The 26,746-nt window shown below is 36.3% G+C and overlaps 1 protein-coding gene across 3 annotated transcripts in view; it reads left to right on the top strand.

Annotated features, from left to right (window-relative positions):
- Positions 1–26,746, top strand: part of LOC105391894 — a 63,077-nt gene that overhangs the window by 6,039 nt on the left and 30,292 nt on the right. Inside the window, exons 1-2 of one of the 3 annotated variants that reach the window (XM_048626978.1) lie at positions 13,785–14,303; positions 20,477–21,292. In XM_048626978.1, the coding sequence (XP_048482935.1) occupies positions 20,626–21,292 (667 nt within the window). In that variant the 5' untranslated portion in view covers positions 13,785–14,303; positions 20,477–20,625. Of the gene's footprint in view, positions 1–2,234; positions 2,725–13,784; positions 14,304–20,476; positions 21,293–26,746 lie in introns of those variants that run through there. The other 2 variants (XM_048626979.1, XM_048626980.1) reach the window with 2 other exon arrangements.

The raw sequence follows: 26,746 nt of genomic DNA, 5'->3' as shown, positions 1-26,746 counted from the left end.
AACTCGGAAATTTAATCAGCAATCTTTATTGATTTCTCATTCGGAATTAATAAAGCCATATAAAGAATGATTTTTTTAGATAATTTTAAAAAGCAATAAAACATTTTTATAGATATTTTTATGTATAGATACCCTAATACGTAATTAGATATAAGTACTTACATGAATATTACCTATGTTATCTTTCGTACAAAAAACTAATACGTTATTTTGCATCTTTTGACTTTTTTAGATGGCATAGCAAGGTCACCAAATATTACCTCTATGGACTCTAAGGCTGGGTCACCCGCAGGATACTTATGTACCTACCGATTAATGAAATAAATGCACAATAATAAAATTTCGTTGCGTGAAGGTATACCTAATATTAATACTCGTACTGTGTATGAAGAAGTAAGGTACGTAAAGGATTTGGTGATCGTGATAATTGGGATGATTCCTAGTCACTGACGTACTATATCATACATTCCATTATAATTAATTAATAATTAGGTATGATGAACGAAAATTATCGTTTTTAACACGCTCTCGTCGTCGAGTCGCATACAATTGCATGTTAATTCGTACTTAATTAGCGCATATATGCGATAATTCCATCTTTACAATATTGTTGCTTGGCGCGTGAAAAATTCGTAAACCTTAACTGCGTATAAAATCGAGATTGCCAAAATAAAACCCCGGTTTTTGAGTTCAGTTTTTTGCCATTCGGCAACTTACAAATTCGTCCGGTGTTCTCATTTTAACCACGATACCTAACCTACATACTAATTCATACCTCTTTTATATCAAGGAAACGTTAACCACAGACATTATTAAGGAGGCCAGAAGCCTCATTTCGGGGCCTTGAGGTCAAACGTGCAGGCGAAGTCGCAGGCAGGTAGTAGTCAGTGTACTGATGTACTCGTGACGACAAAAACTCGTATGCTGCTGATGTCACGTAATGCCGCGGTCAATGACTGCCTGACTGCTGACAATGTTGCCAGCCTTGGCGAAATTCATTAAATTGTTACACTTGACTTATGACGACTATATTTCAGGTCTTAAAATTTATAACTTAAGTCCGGGGTTACTAGTGAAACTAGACTGTAATTTTATTAAGATGCAATGCCTAGGTCACTCTTAACTTGCACCAAGTATGTAAGAGCTAAAAATAAATGTGTCGATACTCTCTCTATCTATGTATAGGCACAAATAATTATCATCAGCAACATTGTTGGGCAATGGCTTATCCCAAATGCGGCCACAGTAAGTATGCAGTAATACTTATAACACCCCTCTTTTTCCGTCGGCAGTTAAAAAGTGTATACTGTGGCCACACAGATATGTGTTGCATTATGATGATGTGCAGGCGATGGACGACAGCGGCTGCACTGGAGCCTCCGGGGAAATCACATAGAAGCTTGAAAAATGATCGGCAAAACGCCGCAATAGGATACTTGTAAAGGAAATATTTATTCGTCGGGTTATTTTCTTGTTATGAAAATGTTTCTTTGTTAAGACTTTCTACCCTTACTTAGCTTGGGAATTTATAAGTAATAGATAGGTATAATTGAGATTAAGTTATCATCTAGCTTGACAAACTTAAGTGCCATCGATTCACCGTATCCAATGTTACCTTGTGTAAGTAATTATGACGATATCCTCCTACTTAATTAATAATGATTTAATTATTTAAATCACAAAACTAACTTTGTTTATGTTAAGTTATAAGTAGGTGGCCAAGATACTCGTAATTAACAGTAATAAAGTTTTTAAAAAATATGATGGTATGCAATGAATATTATAACGCACGCATGAAGGGGACATCGACTCTACGATTTCTTAGTCCCTGACGGGTAGACGGGCCATAAACCTGCTTTGCGAACATACAGTTAGGTACACGGACCACATACGGGCAGGGACTAAGGATTAAGTACTTACACAGATTTATACCTATCACTGTAGACTGTAGGTAGAAGTGCACAGTTTATACTTCTACTTATAAATAACAAAAACTCTCATTAATACACCGCGTATTAGGTCCCTTTGATCTACTCTAAAAATGGGTTTGCTTCATTATTTCAGATTTACCTACGCTACGTCAAGATAAAATGTTGAAGCGATTTGTAATTAATTTGTGAATAATATGAAGCAAAATTATATATGCTAGAGTTTTTAATATCGGTAGGTACTTACTTTATCAATGAAACTATGTACATGTAATGTAGACTCTGCACAGTTAAGCATAGCTAAGTACTTAGTTGAGATTGCATTTATCTCACCGCAACAGCCTTGTGCTTGAAGCCTACTTTGTTTATACTCGTAATACACACACTATTGTGTCCTTGTGTAGGTGTTACTTATGTGAGCTTTTGAGGCTGTTTGACCCACTCTTCTGTCACTCTCACTCATGTACAGCTAGTATTTCTGTCCCGCTCGCGAGATGGCCGCGCCAACTGGCGGCGGTGCGCGGAAACTGTTTGACAGTTTGCGCTCGCGCATGCTACCTGCCTCGTCTCCGGCAACTCCGACCCTAAACATTCCCTTACCACACTTAGTAAGGGGCAAAAGTGCAATTTTACACCGGATTCTAGCACACGGGAAGGAAAATGGCAAAACATGACAGTGTGTGAGTGAAAACCATGCAAGTGTAGTGTGTGCTGTAAATGAATATTCGCGGTGTAGAGATCAATAGTTTGTTTTCGTCTTGGAGTCCCAAATCAAGCATCAAGATAAAGCTCAAACGTAAGTACAGACAAGTTTTAAATCTCAAACTCCGAACTCAGACTTATTGGAACAATAACTATAGCTAGCCTTGAGAGAAGATACGAGGTGTTTGAGAAAAACTTTTGTATATATATACCTAATTACCTACTCTGAAACAATAATTCACAATATTGTTTATGTTAATACCTACACCTTACTTTGATTATATGGACATAGACTTTAGAAATCGACACTGCAACTCCCTACCAAGGTATGACTCAGTACTTTTGGCATTCCTTCACCATACTTAACCGTCATTTAATTTGACTGTGGTTCAATTAATTCGATGCATCAATTTTAAATATCCATGGCCATTTAAGTAGCTGCCTTTATAAAGAAACTACACTACCCTACATATTCTTAGTAGTCAGCAGAAGGTATTCATCATTTCTAACTGTTTAAATAAACAGGGATAGTTATCAGCTTATCGTAAGTAAAATAATACACATACAACAAAGATTTATGTGATTTTAGGCCAAGGAGATGCTCTTATCATTTCTTTGGAGTTTTCTGATAAAGCTGGGAATGTGTGCCTAATCTTTAACTATTTTATCGTAAGATTCCTGTAAAAAATAAAAGATACCTTTTTACCATGTCCCTAGTGCCCTCCTTGACATCGCTAAACGAAACCTAATAATGTTAGAATGGGTTTGTACCCTGTTTTCTTCTATATACCTACGACGTAGGTAATATTTGAAATCAAAACCTTCAAAGTACCTTACCTGTAACAGATATATAAATCATCATAATCACCATAGTTAGCCACACCTTCGATATAGTTGCTTGTCGGTATCGCGTCGTAGTAGAGGGATGAGGTTGTAAGTTAGAACTCCTTGGTTAGTGATTATGATATTCAGAATATGCCAGGTTTCAATTCAAAATTATAGGCTATCGTATGAGTCTTATGACGCAAACTATTCTTTCAGCTCGTATTTATATAAATATGAACAATGTACCTACTATTGAGCCTGTCTTATACTATTTGTACGCGTAATTGTTTATCGCTCTTATGCTTAAAAAACATTCCCACGTTGTTCAAACAAACCTTCACAAACTCTCTGATGAATACCCACCTACAGATAAATGAGAGGCACATGAATTAGGTAGAGTTTTGTGTAATTAATATTAAGTACAAAAATATTCCACTTCCAAATGAATATCTTGTCTGGCAGAGTTCGTCGAATCAAAAAGGTTCTTGGAATCAAACCTATTGTTGCTGATGCTGGATCAACAAATAACTGACTGTGGATTAGATTTTTGTTTACTAATAATTTGGATTTAAATCGCCCTTAGAAAATGTATTAGCCATGGTCCTCTGTTTCTTAGTCTATCTCTTATCATTATATCATTTAGAAATTCGAATATTTTCATAAGAATTCGATAATTTTTACATTTTATATACTTACCTTAGCTGTTAGGTACCTATTTGAAAATTCAATGTACTTATGTACTTATTAAAATGTGTGTGTAAACAAATCCTAAACGTTAAACGAACGTAGCTCAACCGTATTATACAGTTGAGCAAGTGTGCTCGCGCTTCACGAAACATTTCAGATTACTACACGGAATATTTATATACTTGCCGACAGTTTTGAAGCTAAACTATCTTAAATTTTCTGTGTATGATGAAAAATATCTGGTATCTACACAGGTCTGTCTGCGATTTGTGTGCTTAGTGATAATTACAAACTGGAAGAGCACTGACTTCTGAAATACTTACAGATAATTCTAGTTCGGAAGTCATGAACTCATACTAATTTGTAGTTATAAAAAAAAACAGTTTTTTTTTTTTTTTATTTGACAAAGTAGGTAGTTAGTTGATGTTTGTCCCGTAGAATTTATGATTTGGATTCCCCTTCATAAGAAAGTGTTTATTATTTAAACAGTATACAATCTATATTTGTACTAATATGAATAAATCTAAGTAATATCGCACTTCTCGAAACTACCACACAAAACAATTATACCCGCACCGGATTGGCGCACAACACATCACAAGGCAGACATGGAATGGAAACCCAGTAAAGTGTTAACGAGGTAGTTCCCAATCGGGGAATTTACATATTGCTATGATTACGCAACTCTGTTATGAAAGTTCTCGATATAACTACATGGTTTCGCGGAAACTAATGGTATATTTGTTACATTACGTCATTAAATATCTAAATTAACTATTTCGGGTAGGTCAAAAGGTAAGTAAGTCAATGTGTAAAATGTGCACAAATGTTAATTATGAATACCCATGAATTGCAACGGTTTCCTGTCAACCAAACTAAGTCCATTTTTTTTCGAACCAATACCTATTTTGATTTGAATGAGCCTTTACTTCCTGAGACACACACACACCCTGTCACATTCCATGTTTGGACATTATCCTCATTGAAGACAGAATAATATAAAGTCTTTATTGACATGGATTATATGGCCCGATCAATTAGATCAGTAGAGCAGTACATGATATAAATTATACCCAACGCCATAAAATCTTATCTTTAGCTAGCAGCCCCCACATAATTTGTTGTGTTGATGTTCACAATTCACATTGCAGAAGTGACAGTGAATTACCCCCCTAGTGTCGGAATCCACCCCGTGTGAAACACAGCAGAAGGTTGGCTGGCGCGGGCTGGTCACGCCATATGCTGGTAAACGGTTATATTTGGATCCCTAGAGCGTGACGCGTGTCTTGTAGTTGGGGCTGAACTATTCTACGATGAAACTATTTGGTTATACTATATAGTGCAATGCAGTGAATATTGCGGGCTAGAAATTGCAAAGGGCGTAGGTACTGAGCTCGCGAAATTCTAATAATATGTGATGAGCAATTAAATAAAAATTCAGAGTGCTTGAGTATGAATAGGTACTTGCATTATTAATATGTTCGTCCCATCGTCCATTAAAATCCGCAGGAGCAGAGAATGTCATAGTGTCAAACTTGGAAACCACTAAACCACGGTTTATATCACAAAAAAGAAAGCATAAAAAGACTATTATTTCGCCAGAAGTAAAAATTGTAAACAAAACATACTTACTACATTCACAAAACGTAGATCCTTATCAAGCTAACCGCCATACGTAACCGTCATGGGAACTCTATCAATAATTACTCGAGGGGTTTGTAAAACATGGCTTCTGCGGAAAGTGGCCAAACATTAAAACTTCGGTAATTTGAAGTTCATACTTCATACAGTTCCCTCATAGAATCGCTTTGATATAAATTATTTGAAATGTATGATGTAGGTAGGTACTTATAGCTATTAGCTCTATAGGTTGTGCCTTTTGAAAATGAGTTTTACAATTCTAAATAAATTAAATTCTATATACATTAGATACAAGCAATCTCTGTTTGTTTTGAAAAAATATAAATACTTAATTATTTTTTTATTAAAGATAGCTACAAATCCCAAGTTAGCACGATTTTCCTTCTTTTGGCCCAGGGGGGAACTATAGCTCATGAAAAACGAAGTTTCGTTTTACTGCGAGCCCTGTTCTAAACGCAATTACGTCATAAATGAGAACCTCATTTGTAAATTCAGTAAAATTTGCATAATTTCACAGTACTCCATATTGTACATGTTAACATAATTTAGCATACATACTGCGAGTAGTATTAGCTCCCTAACGATGGTAACTGCTATAGTAAATCATAATTGCAAGCAATTTGTAATTTGCAAATTAGTCAGATTAAAATTAGTATACAAATATCAAATATTAAAAGTTATTTGAATATATGTATTAAGTAAAATTCACCAGTTTTATCAGAAGTACATTGTATACATTTAAGTGAATGCTAGATTCAATAAATATTCTCTCTAAAACTTAATAACATATTCCTAATGGAACAATACAATATAAAATATACAAACCAACAGAAATGCTCTCTGTTCCACTGTTACACTTTCCCTATTAATTCCCGAACGGAAAGGATTTTCAACAAACGAAATGGAATCCCAATTGAATTTGAGATCGCACTGGGACTTTCCGGCGTCGGCCTGCACTGCAGGGGCGTTACTCTATAAATCGACGAACTAACGAACGAACGAGAATTGTCACGTAATCGGTATGCTAAATACAACGTTTTGTTTTTCGAAGCTTCGGGGCGCTGCGCACAACATAAATTAAAAACAAGTAATACATAGTAAGCTTATTACCCTAAACGTTTACCACTAAGACACATATTTATATTGAAAAAAGTTCGTGATACCAAAAAATAAAAATAATTATGAGTATATTATAACTAACATATCCTTAACTTAACAATACATGCTTGGATATTTCCTTTTTAAACATAGTTTTTTTGTTCTTAAATATGTCTATCGACAGGAACCTCTCGTTATGTGATTGACATATTCGATGTATGGGTGCTCGAAGACCAGAATTAGTGCGTGCTCGAGACACATAAAATAATTAACAAGGACGGCGTGGCGTTGTTGTATGGGGGGCTAGGTAGTTAATTTCATTTACCAGTTCTGTTGCGCTGTACGCTTAATGCGTGCCGATTTCGACAATTCTCATTAGTTTTTATTGATTTAGAGTAGAGAGAGACCCTCCAGAATTAGCCAAAACTAGTGCGATGTCGTTTTCCTTTTTAATCCTTCGGGCAAAGGCCTCGCTTTTCAAACTACTAATAAAGCTAAATCACACGAGTGTATACTCTAATTAAAATACCACTGAAGCTGGACCTTGTTAGAAATGGAATCGTCAAAGTAACTTAATGTGTGCATAGAAAATGTAATTCTGGCAGTTGCAGCGATGCAGCTTAGTAAACACTAATACATTGTAGTCTATCTAACACGTAGTCTGTATTCATGTCTTAGTAGGATTATGTTTACGGGCATAGGGTGATATGATAATAATGTGTATCAGGTGCGATTTCTATTTTTTAGGTGCTTCCCATCATCAACAGGGCCATATACCCAACATACTGATCTAATTTCATTATTAGACCAACAGTTGTTGAATGGCACTGATAAAATTCCACCTATATTCTGTGTGTGTCTCTGTGTGCAGTGATAGTTAGCAAGGACGCAATCCTCGGTGGGTTAGATTGCGGTCTGTGGTAAAGACTGCATCATCACTTCTACTTGATAGATATCAACAACTTTTTAGAATACTAGTACCCAAGACGACCGAATGGCGTAGTGGTTAGTGACCCTGACTACTGAGCCGATGGTCCCGGGTTCGATTCCCGGCTGGGGCAGATATTTGTTTAAACACAGATATTTGTTCTCGGGTCTTGGATGTGCCCGTAAAATGGCAATAGGCCCGCCCCCTATTACATTGGGACTAACATAACACTCTGGCGAAAAGTGGGTGCAGCAATGCACCTCTGCCTACCCCGCAAGGGAGTACATTAGTACAAGGCGTGAGTGCGTGTAGTACCCAATTTCAAAATCTGTTGCGTTTTATTCTAAACAAACCTCTAGCGTACTTCCTTTACGAATGTTTTTTTTTTTGCAAAGTTTAGGTATTATAATTTTTGTTGTATTATTTCATCACCTTCAGCTACCTGTCAATAATTTAAAAATAAAACTTAGAATTCCTCTTACTACATCTACGACACTACTAAAAGTTCACATTCGTATACGTATTCGTAAAAGTTGACATTTTTTCAAGTTCAAGCAACGCGTTGAACTCTAATATGCTGAAAAATAATTGAGTGTATATATAAATCCTTTTACGTGTCCGTTGTGAATGAATGAATAGTTTGTAATAACTAAACCGGCCAGACATACAAACTCTAGCCTAGCTCTAGTGAATTTTGTAAATTATTTTGAGCTTGTTATGTCTACCTATTATCCACAAATTTGTCAAATACTGGAGGGCACTGACACCTAAATCTCAAGATTTTATCTTACCTTAGGTGTCAGAGCGACTACTTTATTAGAATCCATTGCACCATTATAACATAATGTTACCTTATTTTAATAATTACCTAAATTAAGTGCAAATGATTGGTATAATAAAAAATAACTACAAAGTGTTAGACACGGCTTATAAGAATAAATAAATAAATAAGATCATACATAACGGAAATATTCTGAATGCATTACATTCAATTTGTCCGATTAATACTTACCGATCGTTAGTAGCGCCTCAGTGTGAGTATCTTTATATATTTATCATAAGAGTAAGTATAATTGCGATGTCGAACTGTCGTCGAACTTTCAGCCAAGTTGGGCAACAATTCGGAGGCATCTGTCGCGAATTGCGTACTTTCAGCGCCTGAAAGCTGCCGAAATACCTACATAATTGGGAATATTTGGTTGGAATCGTGAAATTTCATTCGGAAATAATTCCTTTTAGTACAAATATATCGTAATATTATCTACAACGATCTAGGTGGGTATATCGTATTTATTTTATTGCGTATCTATGTCTACGAATACGTTACTTACATAGCAACCTTCGAGACCTGCGGTAACCTCTAACTTATGAAAAACAAACTTTCGAAGCGCTGCTGGAGCTCAATTCCGGAGGTTCGGGGATTAATGTCAGAACCCGAGATATATCTCAGTTTAAAATCTACCAGTCAAACTCATAGAAATGTTGACGTTTTACGCGAGATCGCCAGAATACCATTTTTTCAAATTCACCCGAGATAAACATCATCTCGGCCAAATCTCGGTACTGGAAATGATCTCCGTAACTCGGAATTCAGTACCCTGGTCTAACCAAAACTATATCATATTAAACATCCCGATTGCATGACATTACATTATTACAGCGCTCGTTCGCACCTTTTTGGGTAGCTAGAGTAACCCATCTATCCAGGTTTAAGTATTTTCACCTCATTTCTATAACCTATTTCCCAGTTCAGCCTACGGCTGGGGGCTATGAGGGCGGGGAACTCGTAAATTCGTGAGATTATGACGTGAAACGTGATAAGCCCCCGTGATGAGGCGCCATCTGCCGCATAATATATTTGTAGGCTGAACCTTAAGCTACCTGTAACAACGTAACTTTTCAGACAGAAATCTAGTCAAACTTGTACCATAAGTACATCATTCTTGTTGTATTTTACTTTCAAATAGATATATGGGTCAAACTCTACCCCTAGAGCCTGATACAAAATTCATTCTCAATTGAAGCACACACTACATAATATTTAGTTAAGCATCAATTATAAATTTTATCAAGTGATTTTGAAAACAGCGGTCTGGTCCTCAGTTCACTGCCTGAACCATCATTAGTGCACCACAGATCTCATTATCGTTTCAACTTTCAACATTATCCTGAACCTTCCACTGACCTCTATTCAGTTGACTACAAAGGGGATATCTTTCTTTTCTTGCCTTGCTTATGGTGAGTAGATTTCGCTACCCTTCTCGTAGCAGCCCCGAGTTTTTTTTCCTCCTTGCAAATATATGCAAATTAGAGAAGTTCTTATTAGTAGGGAGACACTGCGAACCTTCCCTATCTATGTCCTTGTCCTCTTATAATGTTAATCTCATGGCAATACCTATCCTGGCTATATGGGAACAGTACCTAATACTTTTACTGTTCCCATATAGCGCCGTACAACCATCACAAAGTTGGTTAGAAATACTAACGATCTTTGAAAAATGTATTCACTAAATTAGAAGAAATGATTATACGATATGCAGTAACATTTTGTTTAAACCGCAAAGGTAGACTAGACTAGACACCCCTATACCTCTGTTCGTAGAAGTAACCATGGGCGCTTTTACAGCAGTTTTTTTTTTTCAGCCAGAGTTAGCATGGCCAATTGGTTGAAGTTAGAGAATAGGGGCCGGCTGGTCGTGATGCGAACACAGAATACTAATCGGGTTAAGACCGTTTATTTGATTTTTTTAACTTGCGGCCTCATTTTTTCTCTGATTGCACAGCCTTTTTTAATTAGATTTATATTAAAAAAAATGTAATAATCGTAGAAAACGTAGAGTTAGTAATAGGTACAATATGTAGAGTGATATAGTGTATATATGGACCTAATGCTGGCAAAGTTGGTAGCTCTTAAAAAAGATAACAAAGTTCCATTTATAAATGCTCAAGAATCAATGGGTTGCACCCACTGATCAAATTGATGTCTGCGTAAGTAAAAGTTAGGCATATATACGTATACCTAGTAGATAAAGCACTTATTATGTATTCTTCAACTCACATACATACATAATATTGCTAACTCCTGCCTCCCAGAGGGGTAGGCATCAGAGACAGTGGACCTCCACGTGCCACAATCCTGACATACTTCAAGTCACAAGAGTTTAAACTTTTTAACATCCATTGCTCACGACGTAGTACTTAGTCAGAGGTGACTCGCAAGCGAGCTACACAAGTTTTTCGCTTTACATTACATTCTCGTGATAGGTCGCGAACATACGAGCCGTATCACCGTTTTGGAATGAGGTTACCTCCATGTTTTCCTTCACCATAAGAGCACGTGGTATAAATTTTGCATACACTTTTTAATCTGAAATAATTCATGTAATGAGAGTGTGAGATCTTAAAAGATACGGAATTTTGACTATGACTCTTTCTTTAATACAAATAAGATATACCAGGGGAATGTTTATGACGCTTAAAGATAAGGTAGTGTAAGTAAATCGTATTTAATATGGTTGCAATCCTTTTGTTATACTACTTTCTTAAGATAGTGCGTAAGTAAATGTAATAATTAGTAGTCTTCAAGTTGATCTTAAGATGCGATAAAATGGTGTTTCTATTGTGATCTGTAAACACCTCTACGTAACGACTCAGATTAAAATCCTGTCATTGTTTTAAAGAATTACTATTTTTCTAGCAAATGAATGTCTAAGTACATCAGCGGTTCCCGATTAGCGTTACGCGGACCCCAAGGGTTCCGTAAGAGACCCATGGAAACTAGAATACTGAACTCATGAACCTGTAGCGAAACACTAATAGATTCAAGGTATAAACTAGGGTTCCGTAAAAAAAAGGGCGAACAATAAAGGATTGCGTACGGGTACGGATAATAATTTGGAACCTTATTAATTTATGGAACTAGGTAACATCTGTAAAATAAATTAAATGCTTATTACTTATTATAACTACATTATTATGGTTTCTATTAGTTATAGGTACATATGCACAGCAAGTGTTTGTTGCACAATGCAATCTACTCACTTTCACTATCGCCACTACTCCGCCGATTATCGACTACCGCATCACGCACCAATATGTTTTTTTATTAGTTGATGGTTACTTATACTTAAGTATAGTATATTTTATTTGGTTACATATTTCTTTAAAAAGTAAGTGTGAAACTGTATTTTTTTCCTACCTAGCTAGTGTTACTAAATCTTCTTACTTTTTTTGCTTAGGTAAAGTAAAAATTATACATGTATACGAAGATAGAGTAGCATTTTGGCAATAGCTTGTAGACATGCTCCTGCTATTTTATATTAAATCAGTAGGACAGGAACAGGTTGAGCACGTCTCGTGTCTCGCTCCATTCATTCAATTCAACAAAGGCCGTTGACATGCCCCGTCTGGCGGCCATTTTGGCCGCCATGTTGTCACAACTGACAGATGCGCCTGCGCACGGTTGGCAGCACTGACAACAACTTCGCGTCCATAAACAAGTTTACTCGGTCGTTAAGTTAGTTATGTTTTGAACAGTTTGTGTACAAGTAAAATGGAATTTAAGTAAAGAAAACCTCAACGCTTTAAAGTGCACTATTAAGGCGAAATGAAGGCAGTAATTACAAAATGGCAAAGTTGGTAGCTCTTAAAAAAGATAACAAAGTTCCATTTATAAATGCTCAAGAATCAATGGGTTGCACCCACCACTGATCAAATTGATGTCTGCGTAAGTAAAAGTTAGGCATATATACGTATACCTAGTAGATAAAGCACTTATTATGTATTCTTCAACTCACATACATACATAATATTGCTAACTCCTGCCTCCCAGAGGGGTAGGCATCAGAGAGAGTGGACCTCCACGTGCCACAATCCTGACATACCTACTTCAAGTCACAACAGTTTAAACTTTTTAACGTCCATTGCTCACGACGTAGTACTTAGTCAGAGGTGACTCGCAAGCGAGCTACACAAGTTTTTCGCTTTACATTACATTCTCGTGATAGGTCGCGAACATACGAGCCGTATCACGGTTTTGGAATGAGGTTACCTCAATGGTTTCCTTCACCATAAGAACACGTGGTATAAATTTTGTATACACTTTTTAATCTGAAATAATTCATGTAATGAGAGTGTGAGATCTTAAAAGATACGGAATTTTGACTATGACTCTTTCTTTAATACAAATAAGATATACCAGGGGAATGTTTATCACGCTTAATGATAAGGTAGTGTAAGTAAATCGTATTTAATATGGTTGCAATCCTTTTGTTATGCTACTTTCTTAAGATAGTGCGTAAGTAAATGTAATAATTAGTAGTCTTCAAGTTGATCTTAAGATGCGATAAAATGGTGTTTCTATTGTGATCTGTAAACACCTCTACGTAACGAATCAGATTAAAATCCTGTCATTGTTTTAAAGAATTGCTATTTTTCTAGCAAATGAATGTCTAAGTACATCAACGGTTCCCGATTAGCGTTACGCGGACCCCAAGGGTTCCGTAAGAGAACCATGGAAACTAGAATACTGAAATCATGAACCTGTAGCGAAACACATAATAGATTCAAGGTATAAACTAGGGTTCCGTAAAAAAAAGGGCGAACAATAAAGGATTGCGTACGGGTACGGATAATAATTTGGAACCTTATTAATTTATGGAACTAGGTAACATCTGTAAAATAAATTAAATGCTTATTACTTATTATAACTACATTATTATGGTTTCTATTAGTTATAGGTACATATGCACAGCAAGTGTTTGTTGCACAATGCAATCTACTCACTTTCACTATCGCCACTACTCCGCCGATTATCGACTACCGCATCACGCACCAATATGTTTTTTTATTAGTTGATGGTTACTTATACTTAAGTATAGTATATTTTATTTGGTTACATATTTCTTTAAAAAGTAAGTGTGAAACTGTATTTTTTTCCTACCTAGCTAGTGTTACTAAATCTTCTTACTTTTTTTGCTTAGGTAAAGTAAAAATTATACATGTATACGAAGATAGAGTAGCATTTTGGCAATAGCTTGTAGACATGCTCCTGCTATTTTATATTAAATCAGTAGGACAGGAACAGGTTGAGCACGTCTCGTGTCTCGCTCCATTCATTCAATTCAACAAAGGCCGTTGACATGCCCCGTCTGGCGGCCATTTTGGCCGCCATGTTGTCACAACTGACAGATGCGCCTGCGCACGGTTGGCAGCACTGACAACAACTTCGCGTCCATAAACAAGTTTACTCGGTCGTTAAGTTAGTTATGTTTTGAACAGTTTGTGTACAAGTAAAATGGAATTTAAGTAAAGAAAACCTCAACGCTTTAAAGTGCACTATTAAGGCGAAATGAAGGCAGTAATTACAAAATTCCGTGTTTTGTGCGAACTTTGTTTGGATAGGATCCAATGAAAGTGCGGTTATGTTGAGTGCTGACAGTTAAACGAATTATTTCGTGCGCTTTAAAGCTCTCCTTGGAATATGGTTTTAAGAGGTGATATTCTGTTATGGACTTACTGAACACTGTGTTTTTGTATTTAATAATTTCTAATAAACAATGCCGTTTACTTAATTTAAAACTTATCCGTTCGAGCACTAATTGAGAACCCAGCTATGCAGTGCTGCACTTAATATTATTTCGATAACGATCTTGTGAACGTTAAAAATAATCAAAAATAAAGCTGATCTACTATTTATTTGTGATGACTGAACTAGGTACTTATCTACATTTTTGTCTAAAGTACTAAGTAAACTTTAGCTGGTGGGGACATACCTAACATACTAAGGGTGACTTGCATAACAAATTAAACATATTTATATCTATGACCTCTTGCTCTGACAGTATAATGTCAGAGCAAGAGGCAAACTATTTAATTTTGATTAACTTTGTTGTGCAAGACGCCCTAAGTCTTGAGACAGTCAAAGTTTAAAAGAAAATATTAAATAACTTATGTAAGAACTAATGAGAACATAAGATCGTTAACCCATTATGTGGGTACAAATGATTAAATTTCAGTAATGACTTTGGCTATTACTATTAGTAAACGGAAAAGGGCATTGTCTCTAAGAACTCCTTAACTGTATTGCACAATACTTCTCTAAAGACAATACTTACATTATAATATAAATGTACTTACATTTATATTTTTATGTAAATACTTATTTTCATTGACTGAATATTTCTATGAAGTGTTTTCTGTAAGTTTGATAAACAATATTACATAATCATTCATTTCATTAAATATAGTAATATGTACATACATGTTTTTTCTCCAATTTAAGTTATAATAAGCAAGACTCCCTCTCCCAATAAATCTAATAGAAGCACCGGAAATTCGCTGACACGATGTCTATTAAGGCAGATAAATCGTTTTATGCCAGTCGATTCGGATTCGACAAGATTGGATTGACTTGAATTAAACAGAAATAACAGAATTGGAAATATTTATTTAAAGCCCAAGATGTAAAGTGTGATAATAGATATATATGCTATCTATTACTCTGATTAAGCTATGGTGTACTCATGTTAGGATGTTGGTCTTTTCAATAAACAAAAAGTTAAATCAGAGGATGTCCGTGTCCGCATCTGACAAATTCTAAGCGTGTGTGATTAAAACAAACTTGGAAACTATCATAATTTCGTAATCACGGAACGAAATGAATACCCTTAGCCTTCTATTCCATGCACCTGTGTCGCAAGATATCTTTCACAGAAATCCTAAGGGGGTATAAACAATTGAACCCCAAAGTGAACTAAATGGAACGGAAATGGGGACCTTGGGAACAAACCGGGGGGTTATTCTCACACCCACAATGCCAGTGTATTCCACTTACTACCTGGTTGCTTAAAGGTATCTTTAGGATCACCTTTAAAATTACAAATGCAAATAAGCCCACATCTAACTTTAACATAACCGTACACACATACCCCTGCAACCGACAAATCAACAGCTCCGACAACTGTAGTTGTAAAAAACTGGAACAGACTAGCAACATTAAATACTTGGGTGTTATAATTGATGAGAAACTCAACTGGCAGCCACAAATTAAAGCTCTTAGCAACAGAACCAGGAGACTTATCCCAATATTTAAAAATCTACGAGATGTAGCTGATAAAAACCTTTTATTGAGTGTCTACACCGCCCTATGTCAGTCATTGCTTTGCTACTGTATACCAGTATGGGGCGGGGCAGCAGCTACACACCTAATAGAGTTAGAAAGGGCGCAAAGGATGGTTATCAAGATCATGTTCCGGAAGCGCAGACGCTTCCCTACTGAGCTACTGTACAAAGAAACAAAAATACTTACAGTTAGGCAGCTTTATATTCAAAACACGATCTTGCGTTTCCACAAACATAACCCCCCAAAACCATCTGAACCTACTAGACGACGTAGACGCGTGCCAATCACACGGGTCAAAACAACTTTTGCCAGTCACCAATACACATTTAGAGGTCCGATTTTATATAAAAAACTTAATAACATTAAAGATGTCCCGAAACTTAGTAAATATTGTCTAAAAAAAATACTGAAATGCAAGCTTAACGAACTAAACTACGATAGCACTGAGAAATTTCTGAATCCACTTTCATAACCACACCTTGATACACACACACACACACACACACTCACACGCACAAATACACAACACACACACACACACACACTCACAACACACATACACGCACACACACTCACAACACACAAACACGCACACACACACACACACACACACACACACACACTCGCACTCACATACACATACAACATGCATGTTAGATTTAGTTGTACTTACCGATTCACTTTTTTTTTTATATAGTTATACCTTTTCCAACCGATGTAAATTTTTGATTGTAATTTCATATTTTCTTCTATATACTTACAAAATTATATCATTATCAATCTTTATGTTCATTTACCTATGTTAAATCTTCACTACTTCTGTTATTTATAAAAATGTTCATTGAATGGGAAGGCACTGACTCTCAAGATACAGGGTTACCTAGTTTGGGAGTCAGGGTTTTCATGTTTTATGTCTACTCTGCTTGTTTTCAATAAAGATTATTTATTATTTATTTATTATTATTTATTACCTAATAAAAAAACGTAAGATGATGTTTTATGAGTTTTTTTGTAATTTTTGTACTTATTGTCTTTTGAGATAGCTCCTTCCCGTGCGTAGATTAGCTCACAGGCTGTACTATTTTAAATATGAATATTAACTTGCTATGTATTTATTGCCTAGTTAATTATAGCCGATGTACTGTTGCGTTGCATAACCGTGGCCGATTATTAATGGCAATTTATAAATACTAGCGGGTCGGCCCGGTTCCGCCTCATCGGTGCATTTACTACATCGAAAATTCAGTTAGAATTGTACTCTGAGCTGTAAATTAATGTAGGTATTAAAATTTTGCATAGTAATCGGTGCATGTACCTATGTAATGCATAGAAAATTGCTCATGGTGAGAATACCAACTATACATGTAGAATCGTAGATATAATCAGTAAAGGAACAATGTGCTACGATGTGTCATCTACATTTTACATTGATATAAAAAGCATTTCCTTAAATATTTATATCAGCTACTTTTTACTTTTATTTAATAGAACAAGTTTTGAGCTAATAAATTGAAAATATTTATGATAGCCGCGAGGCACGTGGCTAAAATATCCTTCGTATTGCATAGAAATTAAACTATAAACTGAGCTCCGTTTCACTAGGTTACATAATAAATAGATCTCACGTAATATTATTAATATATATAATTAAAACACTCGTAAAACTTGTACTATCGTTGGTTCAAAGAACTAAGTACATATTCTAAAAGTTAATAGCAGCATTGTTATTAAGTTTTCTGCCAGCTTACACTGACAGAGCAACATTTTAGAGTATATATAAGTACTTACTGAATTTATTAATGTTGGGTAGTCTTTTGCTAGCTAGACAACCGGATGGTTTAGTGGTTAGTGACCGTGACTGTTCTGCCGAAGGTCCCGGGTTCGATCGAAAGACAGATATTTGTATTGTCTTGGGTGTTGATATTTATATTTAATATGTATCTATCTATGTATTTTTGTAGATATATCAGCTGTCCGATACCCATATTACAGGCTCTGCCTAGTTTGGGGTCGGATAGCCGTGTGTGAGATGTCTCCACATATTATTATTAATTATATTATTATTTTAACTAAATCTTTGTCATTATTATAATAAAATATAATAAGTAATAAGTGTATATGAAATAATGGATATTATATTATTATTACAGAAAGTTTCAACTTTGGAATTTTAAGTAAGTTTAGATTGGCCAACAGTTCCCTTTAACTGATAACTCTCGTTATCGAAGTGTCAGACGATCGATGCTCGGCCGGTGTAAACGCGGCTAGTCTGTTAACTTCATTACTATTATCCATTTATTATAAATTTATCACCCACTTCTGCGTGAGCGCTATTCTTTTTGTTTTATCTTTTAGTATGCCATTATAGTCAATAGGTAGGTAGATTAGATAGGTAGCAAATTTCTCATTCCTATCTGGCAGTTTTCTTAAAGTAAAGCTTATTAGGCTTACTGTACTACCAATGGCTGCCAGACTCTGTAATTAAATCAATGTTTGTTTATTGTCATAATAATTTAATAAGGAAACTTTATTTATTATAATATCGTTTATTTATATTGCTTCAGTAGAGGTAGAAGTACCGTACACAAAATAAAAGTAATTGATCATGTACCTACCTATAATCTTAGCGGAAAAAACATAGGTAGATTAGGTAGTGACAAAACAATTATATTGTGATACTTACGTAAATCCCTTCAAATAAAAGAATCATAAATGCATTTCAAAAATTAAATTTAAATTAATTACTAATTAGTAGTTCCGTAATATTGTCCGGTTCAACGAAAACAACCTATTTTATCCATACAAGGGCATCAATACCAACTGGTCTGCATCTGCAATGAATGCTCGAAGCAGAAAAAAAACTTACAACCAACTGTGCAGTCTTCCGATTTCCTTGCTACTTTGACCTGCCTTTACAATGTGAAGGTGATACTAGACTTTATAATAAGTTAGTTTTTCTTATGGTAATATATAAGTACCTATTCTGCAGGTACTGTAAGTTAGTTTTTTACTCAGTTACCGTTTGTGTATTCTGAATACAAGCCATCCAGTGGTCACTACAATGAAACAGATGACAGTCATTCATGTTAGAAAGTTAGGTATTATAGGTATGCCGATGATAGATGAAAACGCAAACATCTCCACTATCGTTATATAAAAGTATACTATTGAAACTCCAAGCAATGTTTTGACTGTATGTAGTTTAAAGAAACTACGATGTTGATGAGTCTTTAATTTGATCACGTCTAAAAGTTACCAAAAACAGAAAGCTATAACGGGCAACGACGCACGTCTACGAAGTAAAACAAGTATGAAAAGTATTTATTGCAATGATCTTCCTAATGATATCGTTCAATAGATCTATAGTTACCAACATAATTATTATATCCAAGTGGACGACAAATTGAAGATATATAAGGATCGAAACATTAGTTATCGGCCATCAGCAGGTTCTTATAAGGAACAAAGTCATTGAAAGTTTCTATTTATCTAATACAATTTCTTGTTATTATTGTATTTTAAATGTATTTATTTACTACTATTTACACTTATCGTGTAGAGTAGATCATAATCTTGTCTCAATATATTCATACGGGTTAATACAATAACCCATCATATCGGTCGTCAATGTCTGGAAACCTAGTATCTCTGTCTAAGTGAAAAAATCTCTATGATAATAAATAGGTTCTTATAGTAGGTTCTACCACTAGATCTGTAATTATCAAAAAAATATCTTGGTAAAATATTGGATGGAACAACTGAAATGTTTTGCATTATTAGCTTCCTTAGTTTGTTATCTACCTGTTCGTTTATGGGTTAAAGTTATGTGCAAGTCTCCTTCCAAATGAGTGGTGATTATGACCAACACTCTCCAGTGTTGGAGGAGGCCCATTGCCTACAATGGACGGTATAAATAAATATTTAATTTCCATTCATAGTAAGCTTTTGTTTCATAAAGTCGTATTGTGGAATCAAGAAAAGTTTTCATTAAAGTAAAATATCTACAATTCCTGTAAGCCTGCTGAAAGAAACGGCTAACTTTCCTTTTATTAGAAAATTAATTTAGATTAGCTTATAATTATTTACTAGACCCAAAAACAATGTAATATTGAAGTTAAACCTGAAGTGGTGAAATAACTTATTATTATCTGCATTGCTAAATCTTATTATAATGAAGCACAAAACAAATATACCTGCGTTGACTTTAGACTAATTAATATTGATAGATACGGTCGGTAATGTTTCGATTACCCCACGCGACGACGCGGCAGATAGTAATAATATTACCCGCGCTTCCACACAGGTGCCTCCAACAATAACCGACTGAAATACGCCGTTATCGCGTGACGTCAACACAAATAAATCTCAGCTTTATGACATGCGTACTCTAAACATGCATATCAGCCAATTATCTTATCAAATCAAACGTGATTGTGCAAATGAGCCCGCTTAGTTTATCAGTAGTGTGCGCCGGCGACTGTGCGGCTGGGTTCTCAGTTCTGTGCTCGGGGGTCACCGCTGAGCCCTACCACGGCGTTGTTGCAGGCCCCCATTCGCGCTCGCGCCGCCCGGTACAGTGAACGTGCAGGTGAACCCACGGCCACGGCTCGGAGTGACTCGCGCGCGCGTGCCCGAGTGCGACGTGCAATGCTGCCGGCTGCAGGCGCCGCGCCCCGCCCGCCCGCCGCGCGGCCATGGACGCCCTCATGGACCGGTTCCGGCGCGAGCAGGGCGGCCTGCGCCGCTCGCGCTCCGTGCGCGCCTCGCTGCGCCTGATCGGCAGCCGCCTGCGCTCCTCCAGGGACGACGAGCCCGAGCTCGACGACCACTTCAAGCGCAACAGCGTCGTCTTCAGCACGCAGGTGTGGAAGGAGTACGACGTCGTCTACAAGGGACTGGACGGGACCTACAACCCGAACAAGACGCCAGTCATGGCCAAGAGGAAGCTCGAGCCCGCCAAGATGCGGCGGAAGAGCGGGGACATAGACTTGACGCTGAAGCCGGCGGTGAAGCAGGGGAAGGTGGAAAAGTCGAAATTCAGTGACCTGTTCAATAAGAAGCAGAAGAGCGTGTCAGCGAAGGAGCTGCTGCTGCCGCAGGCGGTGCCTCCGAAGGCGGCCGCGCTGCTGCACATCCACTCCCCGGAGAAGGAGAAAGATAAGGGGAAGAAGAAGTTGAAAGGGATGGGCAAGTCGGAGTCGGCGAAGTCGATGACGGAGCTGGTGATCCAGCGGCGCGCGCGACGGGGCTCCGAGAGCGACATGCTGCCGCCGGCGGGGCCGCGCGGGCTGGTCAACCCCGCCTTCGTCTACACCACGCCGCCCAAGGACCGCAAGCCGCTCTCGCCCACCGGATACTTGAGTACGTATTCAACGACATCAATACCTTTGTTGATTCAATCTTACTCATGCGTCAAAAATGATTTTGGAAATACCTGAAGGTTATACTGCACATCTTTAATCTTTTCTAGTTAGATTTTGTTACAGATTCAGAAGTAAGTATATTTTCATTGTAAGCGAAGCATTATTCATGCGGATGATGCATTTATTGCATGCACAAGAACAAAATAAATAAAAACATCGCGTGCTATTTATTAAAACTTCTCAACCTGTGGTTATTACGCAACGAAACTCAAGTTTATTGACTCAGTTCTAGTGTATTGATCTTCACTTCAACTTTAAGTATACCTACGTAAGTGTTAATTATTAAAATTAAAGAGAAGTAGGTAGAACGTAACAAGTAGTAACAACTGACAACTAAATGAAACCCCTATTCAATCAATGGTGTAACATAACATAATAAAATTATAGCTTCCATTTTAATTGTAGACTTCTTGATATAACTAATTCATGGAATACCAATTACTTATATAAAAACTATAAAATACGTATCATACGCATTAAAGGCACTTTGCTAAATTGAACTGTTTTGTGCCATACGGAAGGAAATAATTTACCCAAGAACTAGGAATCCTGCATGTGATGTTCGCATTGTTACATAGTTAAAGCGCATACTTACATGTACATTTTTAACTGGTTTTTATTCGGCATAAATAGCCCAATTACTTAATAAGGCGATGATGTGTGAAATCAGACATAGGTAAGTTGTTACCAGTCTTTGTGTTGTAAATTAAATTTACTATTGCTATCATACGTTACGTAATTGAGATTAGTTTGATCAACAGTAGTTAACATTATTTAGTTTGTATCAATTTTATATTATAGCAATTACAATTTATATGCCACCTAAATACAATTAAAATTTAGTTCAAAAACTACCAGGTGTCCATTAAATTAGGTATATGGCCAATACAATAAAAATTTGAAGGTTGATACCCACTACTCATATGCAAACATTTTGCAAGGTAGGATAAAAATATGAATATTTTTATAATCGATCCGTATATATTGCGGCCTTTTGTATTTACGAACCGAGTGCCATTTATTATCATTTAATTAAGCCTATCTCTGACTCCTTTTGTTGCGCAATTGTTTGTAGGCAGTGGGCACATAATAATAAACTACTTCTGCCATTTAATTAAGTAATGATAAATAAGCATTTGATCAGTGGCGGGTAAGGGTGGCATGAGGCGGTAAACTAAGCATTGCAATAACGTGTGTATTCTATTCTATTCTATTCTATTCTGAGAGGAGCTGAAGTTACTCTCCTGTACGTGGCTCTCTCGAGTGGAACCTTTGTACATATCCCCTTGATTTCAGCTCAGCCAGCCTAGCTCCCGAGTAAACTGGAGTAGCAAGCCTGGGTGTTGCAATAGCTGAGATAGGCGCTCTGTTGGCCCAAGTAACGTGTGTATTAGTTACAGATTTTTTCACACTGACCGTTTTTTACCAGTACCACTTAACTACTTACTTATCCTAAAACCAGAGTGTATAATAAAAAAATGATTTATTATTAAATATTACAGTTAGTTGTTTCTAATAAACGTAGGAAAGCGAATTATCTTCATCAGAAACCAAGGCGTGGAAAATCAGCCATTTCACTATGCTGCGTGGGAATCTCACAGCTAACCTTTTTGTCCGCGTTTTAAGGAATTTGTTTGTAAACTAATGTACACCATAAATTATATGCAATAGAGTTTAATGCTTTGTGCTTTGCAATATAGAATGGCCTCTTCCAAGATACTCTCCTATAAAATTAATCATACAGAAGGAGTATTAAAAGTAACTACACTCACGTGCAAAGAAACAGTCCCACTTAAACATTTTATAGGAAACTTGAACAATATATGTATATTAAAATTTATTTTTTTTGGTATTATTCTGATGCACCGTTAAAATGTACTTAAATATTGCAGAAGGCGTCATTAAGTTAGTTTTTTTGCGTTTAACAAAATTTTGTTTTTTTCTCAATTTAACTTTTTTTATTGCCCGTGAGCGTATATATAGGTAAGTACTTAACTTAGTCAAGGAGGCCGAGATATGTACGTACCTATAATAATTTGATAAAAGTATTGAAACAGGTCGCGACGCAAAGGTCCCTTCACCCTTTTGTTACTGCCTAATCAGCTTTATTGAAACTCTGAATTAACTGCTTGTCTTCAAATTAAATCATTTTATTTAAATAAGTGATTTATAAGATAAAATGTTTAGAGTTTATTTTTCAGTGATTGTAATTAAAGCGACGAGACGGTGACATTATAATTTAGACGAAATTTACTGTCTGTAAAAACTTAATTTTCTATTCAGCTTTATCTCAACTTATGACAGGTTAAAAAGGGTAGGCTTGGTCCCTGATGATAAAGAACTGTTTGCCTCATAGAAGGTTAAATGTAGATTTAGTAAAGTTATTTCACTAGTTTTTAAGCCTCAAGTGAGGTACCATCTGTTCCTCACCTGTCTGAAGCACTCTGACAAGAAGTCATCAACTGACGCTTATCTGACTACCCAATCCCTTCACCACGGTGACAAACCCTAGTGTAGTAATATTTGTCACCGTCACGCTAAGAAGTTTCTTACCAGCCATAGGAACATACATACAGACGAATTGAGAACCTCCTAATATTTTCGAAGTCGATTAAAAAGGACACTTTGAGGGCACGTTCCACCTAGTTTTCTCTAAGCATTTCCATAAATCGCAAGTTTAAAGTATATCCGTATCTAACGAAGCGACTCTGCGTCTCCCACGGAGTTTGTGTGCTTCTGAAAAGTGCACTTTTAAGGAGCTAGCGTGAAATTAAAAAAGTATTCCGTCGGATAAAAGTTAGCCGGTATTTTTTACTGTAGCCTGTAACTCCTGTCAGCTTTACTCTTTAATTAACAAACTAAGCTGAAGTAAGCTCTTGTATACCTGCCTAGGATGGCGCTTCATATTGAAACATTCACATGTTGCATAAAACATTGCAAACTTACAAACAGCTGTTAACTGTAACCCCTGAAGCTACACATAAAGTAATGCTTGAAACATTCACGTACACAAAAGTTATTTGTGCTGGTAGACAAGTAAGCAAATATTTTATCTCTAAATGATTTTTAAAAGTTACTCTAGTGTAAATTGTTCATGTTTATGATTAGGATTAATTTTAAATTGCTCAGTTAATTAGAATTATGTCTGCTACATTGAACTGGACTCGGGAATAATAATAATAAGTAGGTATACATAAAAGAGAAAACATCATCGTCTTTATGCACTAAAGTGGGAATAAAAGGTCAATATCGTTAGCTTTCAAGTTTTGGTATTATGTTTCGTAATATTACGCTCATTGTACCCAAAGTCTCACATAAGAAAGAAGCATCTTATGCAATATTAAATAACACCGCATAATGGATAATTAGAAAGAAGGTGGAAAGAAACGGAGATTTCCGTTTATCATTCAATGCTTTGAATAGGAATAGGTAACTGGATATGGTGGCTCCAGAGCGGTGGTAGCTCAGTCGGGTGAGCGCCCGCTTCTCAATCAAGAGATGCTGGTTCGAATCCCGGCGCTGACATGTACCAATGAGTTCTTTTAACTTAAGTACAATGTATACCATCGCTCTTACGGTGAAGGAAAACATCGTGAGGAAACCTGCATATCAGCATATCATATCCTGCATACCCTGGTGGGTTCACATATCTAGCACATCTAGATATGTGAACCCACCAACCCACAGTGGACCAGCGTGGTGGGAAATGGTCCAAGCTTAGGAAGGCAGTTTAGACCTTGGGGATATGCACAAAGGTTCCACTCGAGAGAGCCAGGTGCAGGTACTTACACCCCCACAGAGAATAGAATAGAATAGAATAGATGGTGGCTCCATTATAAATATATAGGAAAGGAGGATCATTCCACTGGACTAACCCAAGATTAACCCATGGTATTTGCTATTAAAATTCTCAAAACGCGTAGAATAATTGTGGGAAAAGTTCCAAAACTATTTATCACACAACTGTCAATAGCCACAAAACTTTCACAATTATGTAGGTTAATAAAAATTGCTATTAATTAATGAAGCTTCCCACACTATCAAAATATTACATTATGCGATGACGAAGATATAAGCCAAACAATTTTTAACAATGCCTTGCTCCCAAACTGTGCACTAGATATGAACTCAGTTGCAATTATGATACTGCAATGGAGTGACATGCTAGACTTTATATTATCATGTGGTCAGTGAGTGCTTTTTATTAGTACTTCGGTCCTTTGAATGTTTGCCGAGTTTCAATCTTTTCACTTACAGCAATTTTGTGTTTGTGTTTTTCGTGAAATTTTTCTGGGCATCCTAATGTATGTATAGTGATGTGTGTACGTACATTCAAGTTCGTTCCTAAAATATTGATCTATGAATTCAATGTTCTACTATTTTATGGGCATGAGTCAAAATTTGCATGTATGTATTACTTAATTTTATCCCAAGTTTAAAGTGAGTACGTCCATATTTAATTAAGCAAATGTTTGCGCTATTACCGTAAAGCAATTTAAAAGCACAATGAGTTAATTAGCAACGCGATACAACCTGTATATAAATTACAATTATTGCGCGTTGCATTTATGGATAAACAAATTGGGAGCGATTTAATTGGCTATCAAAATACTGTCAAATGTATCGATCGATAACTGACTTCCGATTAGTACCGTGCACGACCAGTTTAGTCGGTCAATGGTCGGCCACATATCACGATTCTTGTCTCTTTCCGCACGCTGGCCTCGGCGGTGTTCAATACGGCTATGCATGAGGTTCCGGTTCTCGTGAAGCTATAAAATAAATACTTCTTGCATTACACTCGTCAATACTGGCCGGCTAATTTGTTCTTTATTTTATTTTTATTTTTATTTTATTTTTATTTATTTGAGACAATAAACAGATGTACATTAATACTTACTAAGTAGACTTAGATTAAATATAATTATGTTAATATACATCCCACAACATTGTCTACAAGTATGTTAACATAGTACTGTTATTACAGTTCAAAATCTAGAAGTGCGATGATTGGTGATTTGATAGTGGAAGTAAAGTGATGTTTACGAGAAAAAAAAAAGAAGATATTTCTGTAATGATTTAGGAAGCAACCTGTTGCTAATATTGTGCAAATATGGTATAGTTAATGCAAATATGTAGTAATCCAAACATAATAACAAATTAATTTTAATTATCTAGTTAATTTCTGAAAACTTTGTGTATATTGTTTTTAAAATCTGCAAATTTTGAAAACATATCAATATGCTCAAAGTGCTTATTGTAGGAATCAGCGATGCGGCAGAGAGGCGCGCGCCGGCCGGCGTTCGTGTGACGCAGGCTCGTCGCGAACATGCGGTATGCGCGCGCCTCCCGCCGCACCACTGTTCTAGGTACAACATAATACAGCTTATTA

The sequence above is a fragment of the Plutella xylostella genome, chromosome 17 (assembly GCF_932276165.1).
Source record: "Plutella xylostella chromosome 17, ilPluXylo3.1, whole genome shotgun sequence".
Taxonomy (NCBI): domain Eukaryota; kingdom Metazoa; phylum Arthropoda; class Insecta; order Lepidoptera; family Plutellidae; genus Plutella; species Plutella xylostella.
The sequence above is the reverse complement of the archived record's forward strand: the minus strand, read 5'-3'. Positions and strand labels throughout refer to the sequence as shown.